Consider the following 19,020-nt stretch of genomic DNA (forward strand, 5'->3'; position numbering starts at 1 on the left):
ATCTAAAGATTCTATTTCCCTAAATATGGGCGGACACCACCTTTCGCTTTCGCCTATAAACATCCCCACACACATAAAGCAAGTCAAAATTATAACTCTCCTTTTTGTATACAGATACACCTAATTAACTTGTGGTACTAGCTCTCCCATTGGCTGAAGCCTTGTTTATCTCAAGAGCATAAAGGCTGTGTTTACTCTGATTTGAGAAAATAGTATTTTGTGTCGAGCTTTACTCTATCATGTATGTAAAAGGGTGTGTACCCCACTATCCCTTTAACCTAAGTACACTAACATCCGCTCATCGCCTTGCACTTAATCACGTGACGAGAAGGGCATAAGGGACGATAAGGGACGAGCTATTTAAAGAAGATGCAGCAAACGATGACAAATCATATTCTGACGGTTTCTTTGTCGGGACGCGCGCGCCGGTGACGTCACACGGAAAAATGAAGTGAGATGAAGAGGAGGGGTCCTCCCTGTAAACAGCCACGGGCGGGTGGGGGGAGAAGGGACCCTGCCTCCACCTCCTCCCACCCCACTTCCCTCAGTCGGGAAATGTCAGAGACGATTGTGACGATTCGCCCTGGCGTCGCGTCGGGTCTCGAAGAAAATAAATGCTTGCGTGAATGTTGCCACGCCGTCAAATGGGCCGGATGGAGCAGACAATGGATAGTTCTGCGCATGCCCATAAACTCGGGTGCGTTTGGGTCAGATGTAATGGCCCGAGGAGCGTGTGACGTTTGTTGCGTAGCTATCGCACCAACGTGAAACCCTCTGTAACACTCGCCTTCTGGCTTTGAGTAGAGACTGGGGATCAACTGGCTTTATTGTCCACGGTTCAGCAGGAGCAGAATGGCTGGTGAACGAAGGAAAAAAACATAGCAAATGACGGGACGGGGGATAGAAAACAGAAAAGACAAAGCGTTTAATGGAGAAACACATAACACACCCAATGGTCTGAAGCGCAAACCTCGGGGAATAAATCTGAAACACAAGACCGAGCAGGAGTGTGAGGAGTTAGGGTGGAGGCCATGAACTAAGCGGGTAGCGTCCCATCGGTAATGTTACTCTTACTCTACAAGGTTGCTGATGATTTCCTTTGTAGGACGTTCTTAAAAGTTGTCCACTTTTGGACTATGGAAAATGTATATGACATCGATTACGAAGACCATCTGACGTCTTGGGCGGTCTTATGGTTACAGTCATGGCACCTTATCTTCACTGAGAAAAGTTTTTTTTAAAATAAATTCAAGGATGTCACGCGTAATGGCCTTTATAAATATTTTAAAATATTGTTTGTAAATAATAAATTATTCAATAAGTTTTTTTCTTCGACATTCCCCTGATGGGTTTAAGCAGATGGGATTAAACATTCTGCGTACATTAGAGTGAGATTCAAACGAGCGTCAGCAACTACCAGCGACGTTGGTAACAATTATAATCTTTTTGCATTGAAGATATTTTTCTCGATCATAATCGATCCCTTATTGCCACGTGCGTTCTTTACTTTTTTAGGTAGATTTGCTTTGCTTCTGTTGGTCTTCTCTTGATGAGTATGTGGTTATGATTGTTATGATGGTTATGATGGTTATGATTTGCTTGTTTTGTTTTATTCATTGTTCACAACTGTAGCCTTTGTTTCATCCTGACTTAAGACGCAGTGACATCGGCATGTGCATTTTCACGGCCTATTGCAGACTGTGCAGGAGGACCTGGCAGAGTCCTGACCAGGACCAAAGTCTGACCATGCAAATGGCCACTTCATTTGCCGAGTTAGTTGCCAACGAGTCCATTCATACCGAGAAAGCTGGCGATTAGCCGGCCTCCTGAACCTCCGGCAGAAGTTACTTTGTCCTCCTTTCAGTCGGGGCCTCCGCCTGCAAGTACTCGGGTAGTACGAGGGGATGACGGGTTTCATCAAATCAATAACCAGTTGGAGGGTTGGCACACAAAGTCCAGCTTGGAGGTCGGGACATGCGCTCTTGAACGTTTGATTGGAGACGGAGAAACGCATTCAGTTTGGCTTTGGCCCTGTTTGATGCTGCGGTTTGTGTATGCATACGAATGAGAGTGCTGATCGGACTCTCAGATACGGCACATGCGTTTGCATCCAATCTAGCCACAAAAGAACTCGGGATGATTTTTTTTTCTAGTTTCACTGATCTCTTCAGTTTATGACTCTTGTAACCAACCTCCTATGGCATTGATAGCAAAGTCCCCTTAAAATTGCAAGACAAATAGTTTTTGCTCATATGCTGGACCGTAACGAATGGAAATCGTTGTAACAGCACGCAAAAAAATGTGAGTTTGGAGAGTGATGCTTTGCAGGCACGGCAATAAATTACTACTCGGATGTATCATTGGAACTGTAGGTGTGGTAATAACATATTACTCGAGATGTCACTGTAATTGCTAGTGAAGAATGTTGTCCAATGACGGTCAGTCGCATTTTTGTCAAACCTTGCATGTGTACATTCTTTTAGTTAATACAAATTAACGATGTACAATGGGAATCAGAAGTGAATGAGCAACGAGTGTGCTGAAACGTTCCAACAATTTTATAAAGATTTTTCTGTTCCTTAAAAGACTGTTTTTACACCATGAAAGATTTACAGTGTTCAAGGTTTTCGTGCACTTTATATCGTAGCTTTAACTACATCAAAATTCTTCCTTATTGGACTTTTAAACTAGAATTACATCTTCTTTCAGTCTGGTTTCTTTTCCTGTAAATCCTTCACGCCTTGCTTCATGTCGTGACCGAACATTCAGCGGGAGCGGGCCAACATCCGCCCTTCTAAAGCCCAATTCCACTAAAATCCTGCCTCATCTCGATTGAAATCTTTCACCTTAAAGATAAAATGCATCAAGGCAGATTACTTCAAAGTGAAGTCCTGTCTGGAAGACTAGCCGCAGCGATTAGAGGTGTGGGCAGCCTCTTCGGGACTTCAGCAATATTGAAAGGCATTGGCGATGCAGATGGCGCGCCAGTAGCTCTGGTCTCTTTCACACCTTTCACATCCTCTAGACAAGGGAGGGAATGATGACACCGCCCTTTTGTGTAGTCGTTTGGACGATGGAGGTCGTGGTGTCTGATCATGATGATGGCAGAGAGAGGTAGAATTCAAATGGCCGGCAGAAAGAGCACGAAGCGATGAAGACCTTTAGACTCTCGTCTGTGATATGTCGGCATCGGACCAGGCTGGTTCTTCTGTTAAACCGAAAAAGTTTCTGAATTATTTTGTTGTCAGTGTAGCAGTTCAGATGTTTATTTTTTTAAGTACATTAGTTGCGGCTTGCTACCCTCGTGTTAACCACTACACTACCGGGCGCCTGTAGGTGGCGTGTCGAGATCAGTGACGTCATGCTGGTGGGATCGTTGCACGACTGCTGCAGGGTCTGCGCTCTGCGGCATCCATTGCCGTTCGTTTAACCTCACTTAGATACGAGGCCTGCCGTCCAGCCAAGCAGAATGAATGGACAGGGAACCCCAGCCTTCAGGAGGAGGGGTTACCAGCCTTTTTTCCCCAGCGGCTATGTGAGGTGACGGAATGTGGACAATAAATAATGTACCAGCATCTGCAGATTTCGGACTGAAGAGTGTGCTGGAGTAGAAACCAGACCATCGGAACTGTTCAGGAAGAAAAACTTCGATGTCTTGCACATTTCGGAAATGTTTATCTTAGCTATAGTCAGAGCTTCCGTGTCAGAAATTTATGTTTAATGACGATTTGAATAGTGAAAAAAAAAGAGAACCTTCCCTCTCCCGCTCAGAGTGTGCATTTAAAACCTTCGCTTGTTACCACTGCAGCCTGAGCTTCTGAGTTCAGATCTCTTCTCGAGAACACGGGGTAACGGAGGTTTTCTCCTTTTTTTCTAATTTCCCCCCACTCCTTTCATAGTGCGAAATCATCTCTAGTCTGAAGCACTTTCTTGCCAAAGCAACCAGCCGACCGACCGACTCGCCACTTACACAATTATCCTTGCACACGCAGCAGTCGCGTGTGTGGAACTGGTCACAAAAGTTGTGACCTGAGACTCGTGACAAAATGTTCTATCCCTCAGAGCTAGTCCGTTCACAATAGGAGATGATAACAATCTTCTCGATTAGAATAATACATTACAGTCGTCTTTCGATGTCCGAGGGGATTGCTTCCAGGACGCCAGACGGATACCGAAATCAGCGGTAAAGACGGGTAAGTCCTTTGGGTACAATGGCGAAGTAATTCGTGTGGCCTATTCACATCGTCTTACGTATTTTAAATTACATAAAATCTCTAGATTACTTACAATACCTCATATTTCGGCAAGATGCTACAACACACCACTCACGCGGATTCAGTGTCGTAAAAATATTTGATAATTATTTTAAAACGATAGCTTTTTAAATGTTGTAACATAGTTTCGTGATTTTTTTCCCCAATAAGACGATCATGCCAAAGATTTGTTTACTATTTAATGAACGGTAGCTTCACTGACTTCGTAATAAATTGATTTGCTTATCGACACGTTACATAAGCGTTACACTCGACTGAACATCCGGGTTCTGCTGTGCTTTGCACCACTGTCTTGAATTTTACCAGCGACACCTTCCCACCTTCTTAATGTCATTGACTGCCCGATTGATGTTCTCTCGCTGTGATGTAGTCTGAGTTGCAGGTACGGCGTAAAACTCAAACAAACAACAACCCAGCGGGGGGAATAGGGGTTGTAGGAGAGAGATGGGTACTGCCCTCGCATAAAGCTGGCCCCGAGAAAAGTGAGGTCTCGAACCTCGCTTCCCAACCGTAAGGGACGACCCTTATTTACCTTACGCACTTATTTAAACAGAGCCAGTCCTGTCCAAAGACACTAGTCGATGACATGTGGAGACGGAAGTCAATGACTGTACTTCAGAATTTTAACTTATTAATCGCAGGGAAGAAAAACCAACAATGAACACGCTTTACCAACTGTGAACAATGGCAGGATACTATGTTTAGCATTGGGAATTTTGTTTCTTGAGATTATCCTGCCCGCTCCTCTGTTCCGTGGTGGCATCTGGGGGAGTCGCATAATGGGAAGGAGGGAGCAGGTGACAGGGAATACAAGGAGTACCTTCGACCGTGCTTAAAAGAATCGGCACGTGGGTCGGAAAGAGCGGGCGTGAGAGAGAGAGACAGCAAAGGGTACTCGGGTGGAAAAGTGCGGGGTGCTGCGATAAGAGGGACCGACGAGGCGCATTGTCCCCTCCGACAGAGAAGGCCATCTTTCAAAGGGGGACAGAAGTGTGCAGTGCACTTGGCCGCCACACAGACGGTTTGTACAGCACTGAGGGAGGCAGCAAAGAGGTCTTTGAAAGGTTTTCTGGGTGTTGTGGGGAAAGCGCAGAAAACATCTCACAAGTGCTGCTGGGTGTTTCGTGGACCGAAATGGTTGATTTATTTTACTTTTACTCGCAAAACAAGTATTGTCGATAAACAGCTTGTAAGCTGATGTGACCAAGGAAAGCGGCGTCCTCTTAATCGGCGAGTGTAATTGCACATCAACGAAAACAAAACAGAGAAACTGAAGAAAAACAATAATTCAATTACAATGGATGTTTCTGCAACTGAAATTAGAGATATTTGAGATGGCGGGGAGAAATAAAAAAGGAAATAGTATCCGGAAAAGTATGCATTAGAGTGAAGGTCAAGTAATGAAAAACTTTATTAAGGGTTTAAAATCTATTAAGATTGTACCTTACACATAATTAAATATAAAAGTTCTTCTTTGCCGGGGAAATCTGACATACTTCCCAGTCACTTCAAGTGTGTAGTTTGTCTTACAAAGCTTGATTGCATCACATTTTCAATGTTAATGATAGACTGGGATCACGAAAAATAATTAATCAACTTGTAGATTGACATTAGACGATTGATTGTTGGTAAGGTGATCTGACGAGCTTTCTTCTAGAGTGAGCACTCGAACAGAAGGTCCAGGTTTATTGTTGACAGAGATTGTATATACTGTAACAGTTTTGTGCTGGTGGGGATTGGCTTTTATTTACAGTTGGCTCATGTGTGCCCAGCTACTGATTGCCATGTGATCTGTTTCGCTGTCACGTCCATATTTTCTCTTTCTTGAAATGTTTACGAAAAAAAAAATTTTTTTTAAAGAATAAAAAAAAGCAGTTAGTAAACAAAAACAAACAAAAAAAAACAAACGAATCGAGATTTTAAAAAAAATACAGGAAAAGAAAAGGGAACGCACAAATCTACAATCAAATGCATACACTACCAATGCAAGCTGGCATACAGATGGACTATGATGCAAGCTGAGACAACAGGCTATGCACTGAGACACTGGCACGTTGTTGATTGTTTCGCTCTGTTCCGTGAGCTCGGTATAAACTCTTGATGAATTAGAAAACAAACGTGCAGAGAGTTGCAAATGACCACAGAATTTTAAAGCAGGGAAAGCCGTAATAGGTTTTCGTGAAAAAGAAATAGCTGAAAGACAAATGAGTAAAATTTTTGCAAATGACAAGACCACTCCTGTTCTGGGTTCTCACACCCTGTGGCTTAACGAGCACGCATGCGCGAGCTACTTAAAAAGCATCTCTGTGGCTGCCGCTGGAGTGTGGCGCACGGCAGCTGCGGATCCCTCGTGACCAGCAGACAAACAGAGAGGACAGGTGAGCAAGCACGGCTCATCATTTCCCCACTGGCTGATCCGCTCCACGCGCAAACCCTTATCTAGGATTAAGTAGGTTTAATGAGGGGGCAGCCACTTCAACATTTCTTCGTTCTGGTTTTTTCGGCAATGGAAACCTGAACTGCTATTGTCCTTCCGAGCATCTTTTTTTTTTTTTTTTTTTTTAAAAAAGTGCTGTCTCGGGACTGAGCTGATCGATTTTGAAGATTTTCAACTCCCGTCTCCGAACATGAATAGCTGACATTTCTGAGAACTGAGAATCCACAGCAGCTGTATGAACATGGCCGACCTCGGGTGTCACTAAAAGGGTGGCGCGTGAATGTTCACCGGTCAGGCCAGCGGGACAGATTACAGAGCCATGTAGCGCGGCGTAGCGTGGTCGGCTTCTTTTGATGTCTAGATGCAGGCGGCGACACTTTACTGCCATCGGAGTGAGATCTGTTTCGTGCTCTAAAACGGTGGTGAGGCCTGACGGCGCATTTCACCGCGGCCGGTGCTGTCGTATCTTCTGTCAACTGTTCACGTGGGAAGCTTGTGGACACGCTGGGAATTCATTACAATCACGTGACTGGTCATCACGCAGGCTTTCTACCTCCAGCGGTGTATTTTGGCGTGTCACGTGACAGATACCGGAGCAAAGTGACTGGGCATGTCACCGCGCTTACGTCGTTTCCGGGGTGCGCGGCTGTTATCGCGAGATCTCTACAGCAGACTCTCGCGGGAAAAAAACAACTGCCAGTATCAACGACAAAAACTAGAGAAAGACCCACACAACCTTCCTGCCCCTTTCCCCTTCCTCGAAACCTATGATAAACGTCTGTTATGATTAGTAAGTCTGATGGTGCGTTGGCCTGTCATTAATTTCGGGTGACGTACCTGAAGGTGTCCCGGAGATGGGAGACACCATCTATTAACGAACACGCAAAATGAGAAGGAAAGAGAAAAAAAAAAGACGAGAAGGGTTGTTTCCTTGAAGAGAGGCAGCGGAAAGGTGAAAGGAAAGCGTTAGGGGAGGGGCGAACTGGGAAGAGTTAGTTCCCCGCGGTTGCCGTCTTGCCTTAACTGTGTTAAGGCCACACTAACCGCAAAACATACTTTGGCTAATTGAATTGCCCTGGTAAGTGGCACACCGGCAGGGGGCAGTAATGGGCAAATGCAGCGACAACTCTGACCAGGCCACAGACGCGACAACGGCCTCAGCTGTGACAAAGCCCACAAGGGCATAACCCCATCGACAGGGCCGGGGCAATAATTTCGCGTGCATTTTTAAAGCATGTTTCTCCTCGAGGAAGACAGAGGAGACAGGGGTTGTTTTTTTTTAATTTTTTGAGCAGGAGAGTTCTTCCCGATCAAAAAAAAAAAAAAAACTTCTCTACGGTATAGGTCGGAGGTGATTACCGCTAGAAGGCTTTGCCGAAGCACGCTACTGAGATGTGGCAGATGAATGCACATGAAAAGCGAAAGAAGTGGAAGTTAAATATCTAAGGGATGTTGGGGAAGAGGGGTTCAGCCTTGTGCCTCTGAAGGAACCGGCTTCAGCCTCTTAGATGACGAGCGTTGCACGAGCTGCGACTCATCAGCCAGTCAGTGGAGACGAAATTACTTTGCCGCCGCAAGCTTCTGTGAGATGCACTTCTGCGTCCCTCCTTTTTCCCCCTTGAAAAAAAAAAAAAAACCTGACAGCTTCGACAGAACAAAAACTCTCTCTTGGCAACTTCGACGTGCGAAAACTGTTTCAAGTAGATAAGGGAGAAATGGTGAACATCAGGAATGAACTTTTAGGGGCTTTATTTTTTTGGGGCGAAGGTGTGAAAGATTAGATTGCTGATTTCAATTCTAATGTACAAGTGACACGCAGCCTAAGATGAAGGCAGTCTGTTTGAAAAGTGTGCGTAAACACGGTTAAAAAACACAACTGATTGTATGGACTGATCACGAGAAACTGGTTCGAAAGGAAGCGGAACTTTTGTTTTCTTTAAACATTTGGATTCGAAGTTTCGTCTGAAGCTAATGTTTTATTTTAGTGGGATGTTAGTTCTTGATCGTCTCAAGAATACGTTAGGCGGTCAGCGCCTGGTACAAAAGCAGTCAGGATTGACTGTCCTGGGTTCAGCTCTCGTCTCGGGTATGCTGTTATCCTTAAAGTCTTCAGAGCCCCTAGAAAAAAAGTTTTAGTAGACGAAATCGGTGTCTGTGTGTGTGATTGAATCTTTTTGCTGAAAGCTGTTCCTGTCTGATGTAAATGTTTTTATCAAAGAGAGCTGTAAGCGTTTATCCTGAAGTGGACGTATCGCACAAAATCACACTATCGCAGAAGCCCTTGAGATTATCTTTGCCCTCTCTCCCTATTCCTCTTTTCTTCAAGTCTTTTTTTTTTCCGCATTTCTGTGAAAAAAAAGACGATGTGATTGCTCAAAACATGATAACGTTTATTAATGCCACGATGGCATCAGAAATGGAATATGAAGGAAGAAACCTATCGATGATAAAGTAAAAGAAGAAATTGGACAGTTCTAAAGTACTAAAAAAAGTAGTTTTCTGAATTTAAAAAACTGAATAATACTGATTTTTTTTTAAATTTTGCACTAAGTTAAACTAGGAAAATATGTACTGGCAGGAGTAGATCAAAAACATCTAGTGCTAAAAGGTTTGAAGGGGAAATGGCAGAAAAGGGCGTCTTGCCTTATGACATAGCAACAGAAGACTTCAGTCGCTTTTCTCAATAACTGCCCTTCGTGACCCTGGGAGTTCCTGGGGTCAGGAGCTGTATAAGAATGACGACAATCAAAGTGGAGAAAGTACTTCTGCAGACAAGCGGTAATTAAGTCTATTTTTCTATAACACAATTATCATAGTGAGCTTACCTAGGTCGCCTACCTAGTGGGTTTTATTTTTACCTTGCATCAGTAGCCGTCTGATCTTTTTTACATCATCAGCCGTTCCTTTGATGTATTGTCCGTCGCCGAAATGGGTCGCGTGTAGATGTTGGCGGTAACTTATTATGTAGTGTCCGTGTGGCGAAACAACCCCGATCTTAATCATCAGCATTGCTGTTCCTGATGACGGATCTTGCTTTGCTTTTCAAATCATTTTCCTAAACTCGTTATTTCTATTTATAACGGAGATCGAACCGCAATAACTTCATTTATGGGTTGTATTTGTAAGCGGGAATCGCTATTTTGGTTATTCTTTGTATTTATACCCGGAATCGCTGTGAGGTGTATACACAGTAACCGCTAGCCTGATTAGGCATTTCAGGCTTTGAGTGCCTGGCGCAGCAGACGGCATAATCTATTTTAAGGCCACTCCATGACGGACTGGGATTACACTGGGTCCCACGAAAGGACAACGGGGCTTTGGCTCGCATCCTGCCTCTGGGCTGTTATGGAAGTGACTAGAAACACTGGCATTAGAATTAACTGAATTTCAGCCAAATGGGGAGGTGATGGGTAGCCACCCACGGGTGTCCGTCATCGTGGCTTTAGACTGTGTCTTGGCGGGAAGGTGCGTCACGCGCAAGTAATTTACAGCCGCTACCAGGGTGCGGAGACAAAAGGAAGTCCTCATGATCCTCCTCTGCAATCCAGACTTTCAAATTAACATTTGCAAGCGGAGCTGGATTATCCTTCGGAGACGATGTTCTCTGTGGCGTTGGCGAAGGATTTGTCGTTATTCGGGTTCGCGTGTGTACTCGACGTTTTGCGGGGTAAAGGGGTGATGCAGGGTTTAAAAAAGAAGACTCGTCGATATGCAAACATCGGGAGGTAATAAAGGACCGTTTGAAGATGGGCAGGGGGGTATCAAGAGCTGAGCGACTTTTTAAAGGTTTTTTTTTTTAAATTTCAGTAGCCGTGTTAAAAAAAAAAAAGGTGGGGACTTTGCCACATTCAAAGTTTTTCTTTTGAAAACTTCAAGTGTAAAGGTCGAGAGTCCATGGCGAAATGAGCACGTAGAGAATGCATGCAGTGCTAATGCCGTCATTATGACCGCAAGAGTTTGAACGCCGAGAGGCTGAGGCGACACCTACCTCGACAGGCTCTGCGGTCCTCACTCAACGGGCCGCAACTCGCCTAAACACGTGCCATGTCGCCCACGCCATTAACACCTCGCACACCACCCAGCCTTCTGTCCAGAAGCTTATCTTCCTTTTTCTTAAAACTTTCTCGCTTTTTTATTGACTGCTCCGTTAAAATATATATAAATGTGAAAAACACTTCCAACCCGACTACTCAGTCGGTCTCTGTGATATGTCACGGATGTGGCATGGCTTGCCTTTCGCTCTTTCTCCTCGATTCCCCACCGACCCTCCTCCCACTACCACCCCCACCACACCCCGCCAGTGGCTCCCGAAAGGCACCTCAGTCTTATCTCTTCCCCCTCCTTCTCTCCACCCATCCAACGCATACGTGTCAACGCCCGTCGACTCTGTAACCCCTCCCCTCACTCACGCCTTTCATCATCGCGGTCGTCCGCGCTTGACCAGTCAAAGTGGCCAGAGGTCACGTGCCGGCGGTCAGCGGCGAGTTGACAGGTTGCCCCGGGGACGACGCGGTGACGAAAGTGTGTCTCTAACCTTGATGACTCGTGACGAAGGCTGACCTAACGGCCAGTAGTCCCTTTTCTTTGCCGTCGGTGTGATGGTCGAATCCTGTGCTTCTTGCCTCGTCCGGCCAACAGTGAGGACTCACAACTGCTGCTGCTGCTGCTGTCTTTATCTTGTTCGAAGGGTTCGGTGAGCAAACAAGGACCGCAGAGGCTTTCCAGGATAACATGCTAGACTATCAGTGCGGTGATCGTCTGCTCGACTTTGACAGTAAAGTATTATGTTTGTTCTATTACACGCGTTTTTTGGTCAAAATTTTACTCTTGGCACACGCACACACATTCTGTTCTTTCTCCTTCTTTCTCTCTCTATCAAGTCCCGGATATAATGATGTGAAAAGTTTCGTCGTGCTATCAGTAATTGGACTGTCATGTGTTCAGTCCCGTGGGACCACAACCATTTTCTTGTTGTGGCACGTTCATAGCTAAATGATTTCCTCCAGAAATTGAAATTTGACAAGTCTTGTTAGCGGCCGAAAATGTATCATCTCGCTGACTTGTTTCTTGTGCCCACCGCTTTTGAGAGAAAAAAAAAAAAGGGACGGAGAGTGGTTTGCAGCGCAAATTCTTGGCAAAGCGCTACTTGCAAGTACGAATGTTATTTGTTATTGTCGTGACCATCCCTAATTTCGGTCGGAAATTGCTCTTGGATGCTGTCTGTCCCCACTGTTCCACGTATCTCGACCCTTTCGGTCTCCTATTATTTTTGTCCGAATTAGTTCCCTTTCATTGTTGTTTCTTTTTCCCTTTTTCCCCCTCTCTTGTCCATCCTTCTTGTGGAGTCCTGCAGGAACTGACTGTTGTATCTCAAAGTGTAATGCATTTTTAATCCGCCCTCGCCAGCTCTCGTCAATCCCTCTATCAATCTGCGTCGGAGGACCGGCGATCTGCAGCTATTACTGCAGGGCCCTCCCAAAGCGGACAGCAGGCGCCTTTCTTGCCGCTTTCCCGTCTTCTGCATTTTATTTCCATCGTCTGCCTTTTTGCTGGAAGTTCTGGCCGCACCCCGCCGTCGTTATGTGGTATTCTCTTCACTTCTTTTTCTTTGCTCAGCGCTGGTTTTGCTGCCTCGTGAGCACCTCCATTTCCGCTTCCTCCTAGTCTTCCTTTTGCTCCTCTTCCATTTGGCTGGTGCTTTTTTTTTTTTCTTGCTTGCCTATTTTATTTTCTTTCCTTTTTTCGTCATTTTCGCTTTGTCTTATTCGGGTTTTTTTTTTGTTTTGTTTTTTTTTAGGTGCTATTCGAACGGCATCATATTCTTCCTTCATTTCTTTCCATCTACTTGTTGGGGTTTTAAAAAAAATATAATTAGTTGTTTGGTTTAACTAATTGGGTTGGTCTGTAACCTCTTGATATTGTTAATTTTGTTGCCGTTGTTGTCAGTTGGCTGTTGGGATGGCGTTGGGATGATTTGGATTTTGTTGCTTTTTTTTACTATTGCTGATCTTATCTATTTTCGTTACATGATTGATGGATTGGTTTCATTCTTTGGGCTGGCTATTTGTTTTCTTCTCTTTTCTTTTTCCCCTTTGTGTTGGTGTTTTTGTCGTACTTCCGTGCGCTTAAGGGGCAATCTTCACCATGATGAGGTGGCCATGATGCAGGGCCACAGGCAGCAGCGGATACAGTAGTAAACAAAAGTTAGTCCTCGTCTTTCCGAGGGCCAGACAGCTTTGTTGTGCGAGACGTCAGAGAACGTGCCTGCTGCGTGATGCGTGCGACCGCCCCTCCTTGCAGCACTCCATGAAAATGCATTTTATCTGCCGTCCTCGTGATGCTCCCCACACCCCCACTGCCGCCAGCTCGCACCCCTTGCGTACCCACCCACCCTTCACATGTTGATCTTGTTAGCCGCAGTTTTTCTCCACGCACCCTTTCTGTTGTTTTCCATTTGTTGGCGAGAATCGCTTTCCTAACATATTTGCTCGTTAATCAGTTTGTTTGAGACGAGGTTTATAAGGTAGGACATGTAATTACTACCGCCACACAGCTTGAACTACATGTAGCCCTTAAGAGCTTTTTTTTTTTTGTAAAAAAAAAACTTGAACGGCTGTCTTCTTGCTTTTCTTGACACTGGGATATTTTTCGTTCCCCAGCACGTTCCCCCGATCCCACATGCGCACTTGCACTCACGTGTGTAATTGACCGAAAGAACTACCAGATGCAATCAGCGTTTTCTTAGAAAAATAATTTTTGTTGTTGATGAACCTTCCCACCTTACCCCCATTGGGTTACATTTCTGTGCATTCAGCTAAAACTTACACAGGAACCTATTTCACTGTAGGTTAGAGGCATGTTAACACCGTTAGTCTGATCATTACATAATGCAGCTACAAAGAAGCCTGATGCTGTCTTCCGCAGCATTCTAAGCACGGTTCTCTTTTCATGCGATTGAAAAAGTTACATTATTGCTGACAAAAAGAAAAAGATTTCCTGGGACATTTCATTTTAAGCGATTTATTAGCGATTTCATCAGAGTCTGGAATTCGTCACAGTTTCTTCCACAGCGTTGTCAGTTAAAGAGTGGTAGGAGAAAAAAAAATGAGTGGCAATTTACATTTTGTTGTCGAGTGCTTTAGGTAATAGCGTCAGTCAATACAGGCCGAGTGCACTGTCAAACGTAACCCTGTTTTCTTTCGGGGGGATTTTGCAGATTCCAGATGAGCGGACACTAGCTGCTGTCAAAAGGAAGGAGACGAGAAGAAAGTGAAGCAAGTGCTGCTTTGGGGGGGATTTGCCGAGAGAAGCCAGCAGAGGGAACGGGGAACGGTCTGAAATTGTGTGCAAGAGAGATCCTGGAAGCCCCCTCTCCGAATCGGATGGAAAGTTGATTGCGTGGCTTTGAAACCTGCTTCCTTGAACGTGTCGTGGAGTGGAGTTAATCTCCTGGGCTCGTTTTGTGCCTCCGTCAAAAGCCGCAGCGGCGAAATAATTACCTGGGAGAGATTTGAGGAGCCGCTGTAAACAGGGATTAAATTCACTCTTTTTTGGGGGACTGCGTACTCGCTTGGAGTCGACAAGATCATTCTCGTTTGACTGAACCGGACGTGTTCCGCTTCGAGAGTCTGGCGAGGGTGGAAAACCCTTTGTCTCGGAAGCGCAGCGTCAAAAGACATGGTGTAGACGCATCACCAGCGAATCCCCGAGCTTGTTAGTGCTTCCAGAGAGTTGCAGTTTGGGTTAGGAGAGTTCGCGAGAGCGAGAAGAAGCAGGTACAGTAGACAGGGTGGTCCGTAAGCAGACGACCAGAAGAATGCTGTCGAAGTCGTCGTTGGTTGTAGTTTTGTGGGTGGCGGTGGCCCTTTGCACTGGGGGAGCAGCTGGGGAGGAGGAGTCGCTGACGTACACCATCGATGAAGAGTCAGAAGTCGACGCCTTTGTTGGAAACGTGGCGCGCGACAGTGAGCTCTACAGCCGCTTCACGCAGGAGGAGTTCCAGAAGCTCAAGTACTCCATCTCCACGCAGGGCTCCAGCTTCAAGATCGATGAAAACACTAGTACCATCCGCACGGCGCAGGTCCTGGACCGTGAGCACGCCTGCGAGTTCAACAAGCCTTCGGACCCGTGCGAGCTAGAGTTTGATGTAGGCGTGTACACGTGGGAGCCGAATCTGTACGACCTACTGATGATCGTCCACGTCACCGTCGTGCTGGAAGATATCAACGACAACGCCCCGCTCTTTCCCAGCCCCATGGTGTCCCTCAGCGTGCCGGAATCCGAGCCTGTCGGTTACATGCTACTCACCAGCGGTGCTATGGACATGGATACCGGGCCCAACAACTCCATCCAGCGCTACCAACTCTTGCCGGACAAAGAAAACTTCGAGTTGCAGGTTATGTCAAGTGTGGACGGCCTCAGCACGGATCTTGGCCTTGTACTCAGAAAGCCTCTTGACAGGGAAGTCCAGTCTGTTTATTATTTACAGGTGAGTGCAGATGGCAGCTATAGCAAAGATGTGTGCGTGCTAGCGGATGACTGTGTCTTTATTATCATTGTGTATGACATTATTGTCGTGTTTTCAACTTTAATGTAAAGTTGTATGCTAAAATAATTTGACTGAAGCATCATACTATCATTTTTTAAAATTAAACCGCCATCTAAGCAAAGCATTATTTGCTACATCATGATATTATTGGTAGTTTGGATTGATAAAATGATAGGTTGTTTCATTTGTTGATTGATACAGCTAAACTTCGTGAAGAAATTGTCAAGCACTCTTTGCAAATTAGTTATTAGGGGAGAGTTAAACATAAAAATATTTGCTCGCCTTCAGGTCATTGCCTACGATGGAGGCTACCCACAGCGATCGGGTTCTGTCAACATCACCATCTACGTGCAGGACGTCAACGATAACCCTCCCAAGTTCTCACAGGTTCTCTTCAACATCACAGCGGATGAGAGCGCCAGGGTGGGCGTGCCTATAGTGCGGCTGACAGCCACCGACCCAGACGCCGGGCAGAATGGCCAGGTGTCCTTCTACTTCAGTTCCCGCACGTCGCCTAAGATCCTCGACCAGTTCTCTATTGATGAGAACACCGGCGCCATCATCTTGCGCGAGGCCCTCGACTTTGAGAAAGAGCGGCGATTGCAGTTTGTGGTGGAGGCGCGTGACCACGGCTCGCCACCACAGCAGTCACAGGCTGCTGTCATCATCAACGTGGCCGACGTCAACGACAACGCTCCCCAGATTGAGATCACGCTACCACCAGGGGGCGCCAGCATTCCCGAGTCCCTGAAGGTCGGCAGCTTTATCGCACACGTGTCTGTCTCAGACGCCGACTCTGGCCGGAACGGCGAGCTGTCGTGCAATGTCACCAACAGCCATTATCGGCTGGAGCAGTTTTCCGGCTCGCTGTACATTTATAAGATCCTCCTGCAGCGCCGCCTGGATTACGAGGTGGCGCATCGCCACGTGGTCAACGTCACCTGCACGGACGCGGGGTCACCGCCAAAGCGCAACTCTACCTCCTTCGTCATCGAGGTACGCGACGAAAACGACAACGCTCCCGTCTTCACTAAGCCAGAGTACCACATCAGCATCCGCGAGAACAACGAGCCCGGCCGCTTCATCTTCCAGGTGGTAGCCATGGACCCGGACAGCTACGAAAACGGCAATGTAACGTACTCGCTTCTGGAGAATCCCAGCTCTGCCTTCACCATCGACCCGCTGACGGGCGTCCTGCGAGCACTGAAATCCTTCGACCGCGAGGAGAAGTCCGGCTACCACCTGGTTGTGCAGGCCAGGGACAGGGGCACCCCGGCCCTCACCTCCACTGCCGTCGTGCACGTCGACATCGACGATCAAAACGATAGTCCCACTCACTTCGCGCAGCCGCACTTCGACTTTTCGGTGGAGGAGCGGCGGCCGGCCGGAACGGTGGTGGACACGCTGCGCGTTATTGACCGAGACGACATGGCCGTGGGACAGCTGCAGTTTTCGTTTTTACCGGAGTCCAGTCCACCCCCGGAGTTCCAGATTGATGTGTACACTGGGACCATCACCACCACTCGAGAGCTGGACCGCGAGGGCAGCGAAAACGTGTACCAGTTTCACGTCTACGTGGTGGACGCTGAGAACACGCTCTTCAACGACTCGGCCTCCGTCACCGTTGTGGTCACGGACGCCAACGACCACGCCCCCGTCATTGCCTTCCCAAACAAGTTCAACAACACCGTGCGCATCCCTTATAACATGCCACCAGGCAGCATCATCGCACGGGTGGAGGCCTCGGATATGGATGAGGGTGAGAACGGTACTTTGACCTTCAGCGTGGAGAGCAGCGAGGCTGTAGACGTCTTCTTCATGAACGGCGTGTCCGGCGAGCTGATCCTGACTCGCCGCTTGGAGCATAACGAGGCCAAGACGTACCGCCTGATGGTGACAGTGCAGGACAGCGGCTACGCAATCCAGATGGTCTCGCGCACGCCGCTTAACGTGGTTGTCACCCTCGGCAACGGCAGCTCCCTCTCGCCGCACGCCGACAAGGCCAGCCACAACATCGCCATCGTCGTCACGCTCGTCTGCGTCACCATCGCCTTAGCGCTGGCCGTCCTGACCACCATCTGTATCATCCGCCGTATCGACCGGGAGCGGAAGCGTCACGCCAGCGCCAAGGCCGTGGAGCAGAACATCTACAAACAGGAGTCACTGCCGCCGGCCTCCGTGCAGGAGAAGACGCCGGACGTGGAGAACTACGAAAACGAGCTGGAGAAGCTCAAGCGGAAGATCAAGCGCGAACTGAGCTTTGTCGGGGACGACGAGCAGGACCCCATGGACTCCTCCTTTACCAACGGCACCTCCGCATCGTTCTCCACCTTCAAAAACACTACCTCTGATCTGCGGCCGACCACAAGAATCTGTCGGTGAGGTTTCTTTTTGTTAGATGTGTGAACTGAGCGTGGGTTTGATATCTTGTTTTGTTGTATTTTTTGTAATTTTTGTTCTGTTTCTGTATTTTGGATGTGACGTATGTGCTATTTAGTCGTGGTGTGTGAATGATTTTTCCCCGTGTTATGTGTCCATTGTAAGTTTTTCTTTTTGCGTCAACTCTGCATATAAGTCAGTCTTTGTTTTTAACTCATAAACTAATAAGTGAATAATAAATAATGCCATTTTCTATAGCGCTTTTCCCACAGAGGCTGCACAAATAGATACACACCCAGAGAAAAAAAAAACAGCAGACAAAACAGAAAATTACATGCACACCCGCAGTACCCCATACTCATACCTGTATGTATAAAGAGAATATATAAACCTTTACATTGCTTAAAATCAAATTGAGAATTATTTACAGAAAGAGAAACGAGAGAAATGTTTTTAGTATTTAGTGATTTATTACAGCTAAGCTCGGCGTATTTCTCATCTCGGTGGACAGTGAGTTCCAGACACTCGGGCAACAACACGTGAAGTAACGGTATCCAGAGGATTTGACGTTAGTTTCTGGGAACGTAGGAAGTTTTTTCTTGAAGAACGGACATAGTAGGCGGGATTGAAAGCAACTAAAGAAAAAGGTATAGACGGTGAACAGAACCTTTCAACTACCGTTAGGCAATGATAGCGATCTTCAAAACTACGGTGCTATCAGTATGCTATCACCAGGTGGTAGCCAATGCAGTTTCTTGGGCAGGTGTGTGTCGTGATCCGCAAAACAAATCTGGGAACAATGTTTTGGACCATCTGCAGTGCGCCATCTGTTCTTTCGGGAGGCCTACAAGTATTAAGTTACAATAACTACACGTCTATATACAACAGCCGGAGACAGAAATCACACAGCATTATTTTAACTTTTCTTTTCCAAAACTAAGTACTTCTTAAAAAGAAAAATTAAGCTTCCCAATTCAATACACTTGTTTGGCGTTAGCTTTCAAGGGTGAGTAAATCAACATCCTAAAAGAAAACGACCTCAATTCAGACTGTTTTTTCAGGAATTGTTTTCTTAAATTTTATTTTCATCCTTCGTTTTCATTGTTCCCGTACTAGCAAGCGCCTGTCTGTCGCCCAGCTTCTTTGTTGTTGGGTAGGATTATTCCCCACTCCCCCCTTCCCACTCATTTCCGTCGTAATGCGCGCTCTATCCCTTTCATCTGGTCCTTCATTTTCTGGACACCGAAATGAAGCAAACGAGTCCCGATTTATTACAGCTTGTGGACTGCAGAACAATGCGGAGCGACTTGAGAATTATTATAGTAAGCTTATTAACCCGGCATGACTTACGACGGCAGTTCAGGTATCATGGGTAGTTACCC

General features: G+C 46.5%; 1 protein-coding gene across 6 annotated transcripts in view; it reads left to right on the top strand.

Moving 5' to 3' along the window:
• LOC112559712 (protocadherin-11 X-linked-like) overlaps window positions 1-19,020 on the top strand; it is an 87,624-nt gene that overhangs the window by 39,970 nt on the left and 28,634 nt on the right. For all 6 annotated transcript variants that reach the window (XM_025231061.1, XM_025231060.1, XM_025231063.1 and 3 more), the window contains 2 exons: window positions 13,928-15,199; window positions 15,548-17,637. In XM_025231061.1, the coding sequence (XP_025086846.1) occupies window positions 14,528-15,199; window positions 15,548-17,637 (2,762 nt within the window). In that variant the 5' untranslated portion in view covers window positions 13,928-14,527. The remainder of the gene's footprint in view (window positions 1-13,927; window positions 15,200-15,547; window positions 17,638-19,020) is intronic.

The sequence above is a fragment of the Pomacea canaliculata genome, linkage group LG3, assembly GCF_003073045.1.
Source record: "Pomacea canaliculata isolate SZHN2017 linkage group LG3, ASM307304v1, whole genome shotgun sequence".
Taxonomy (NCBI): Eukaryota; Metazoa; Mollusca; class Gastropoda; order Architaenioglossa; family Ampullariidae; genus Pomacea; species Pomacea canaliculata.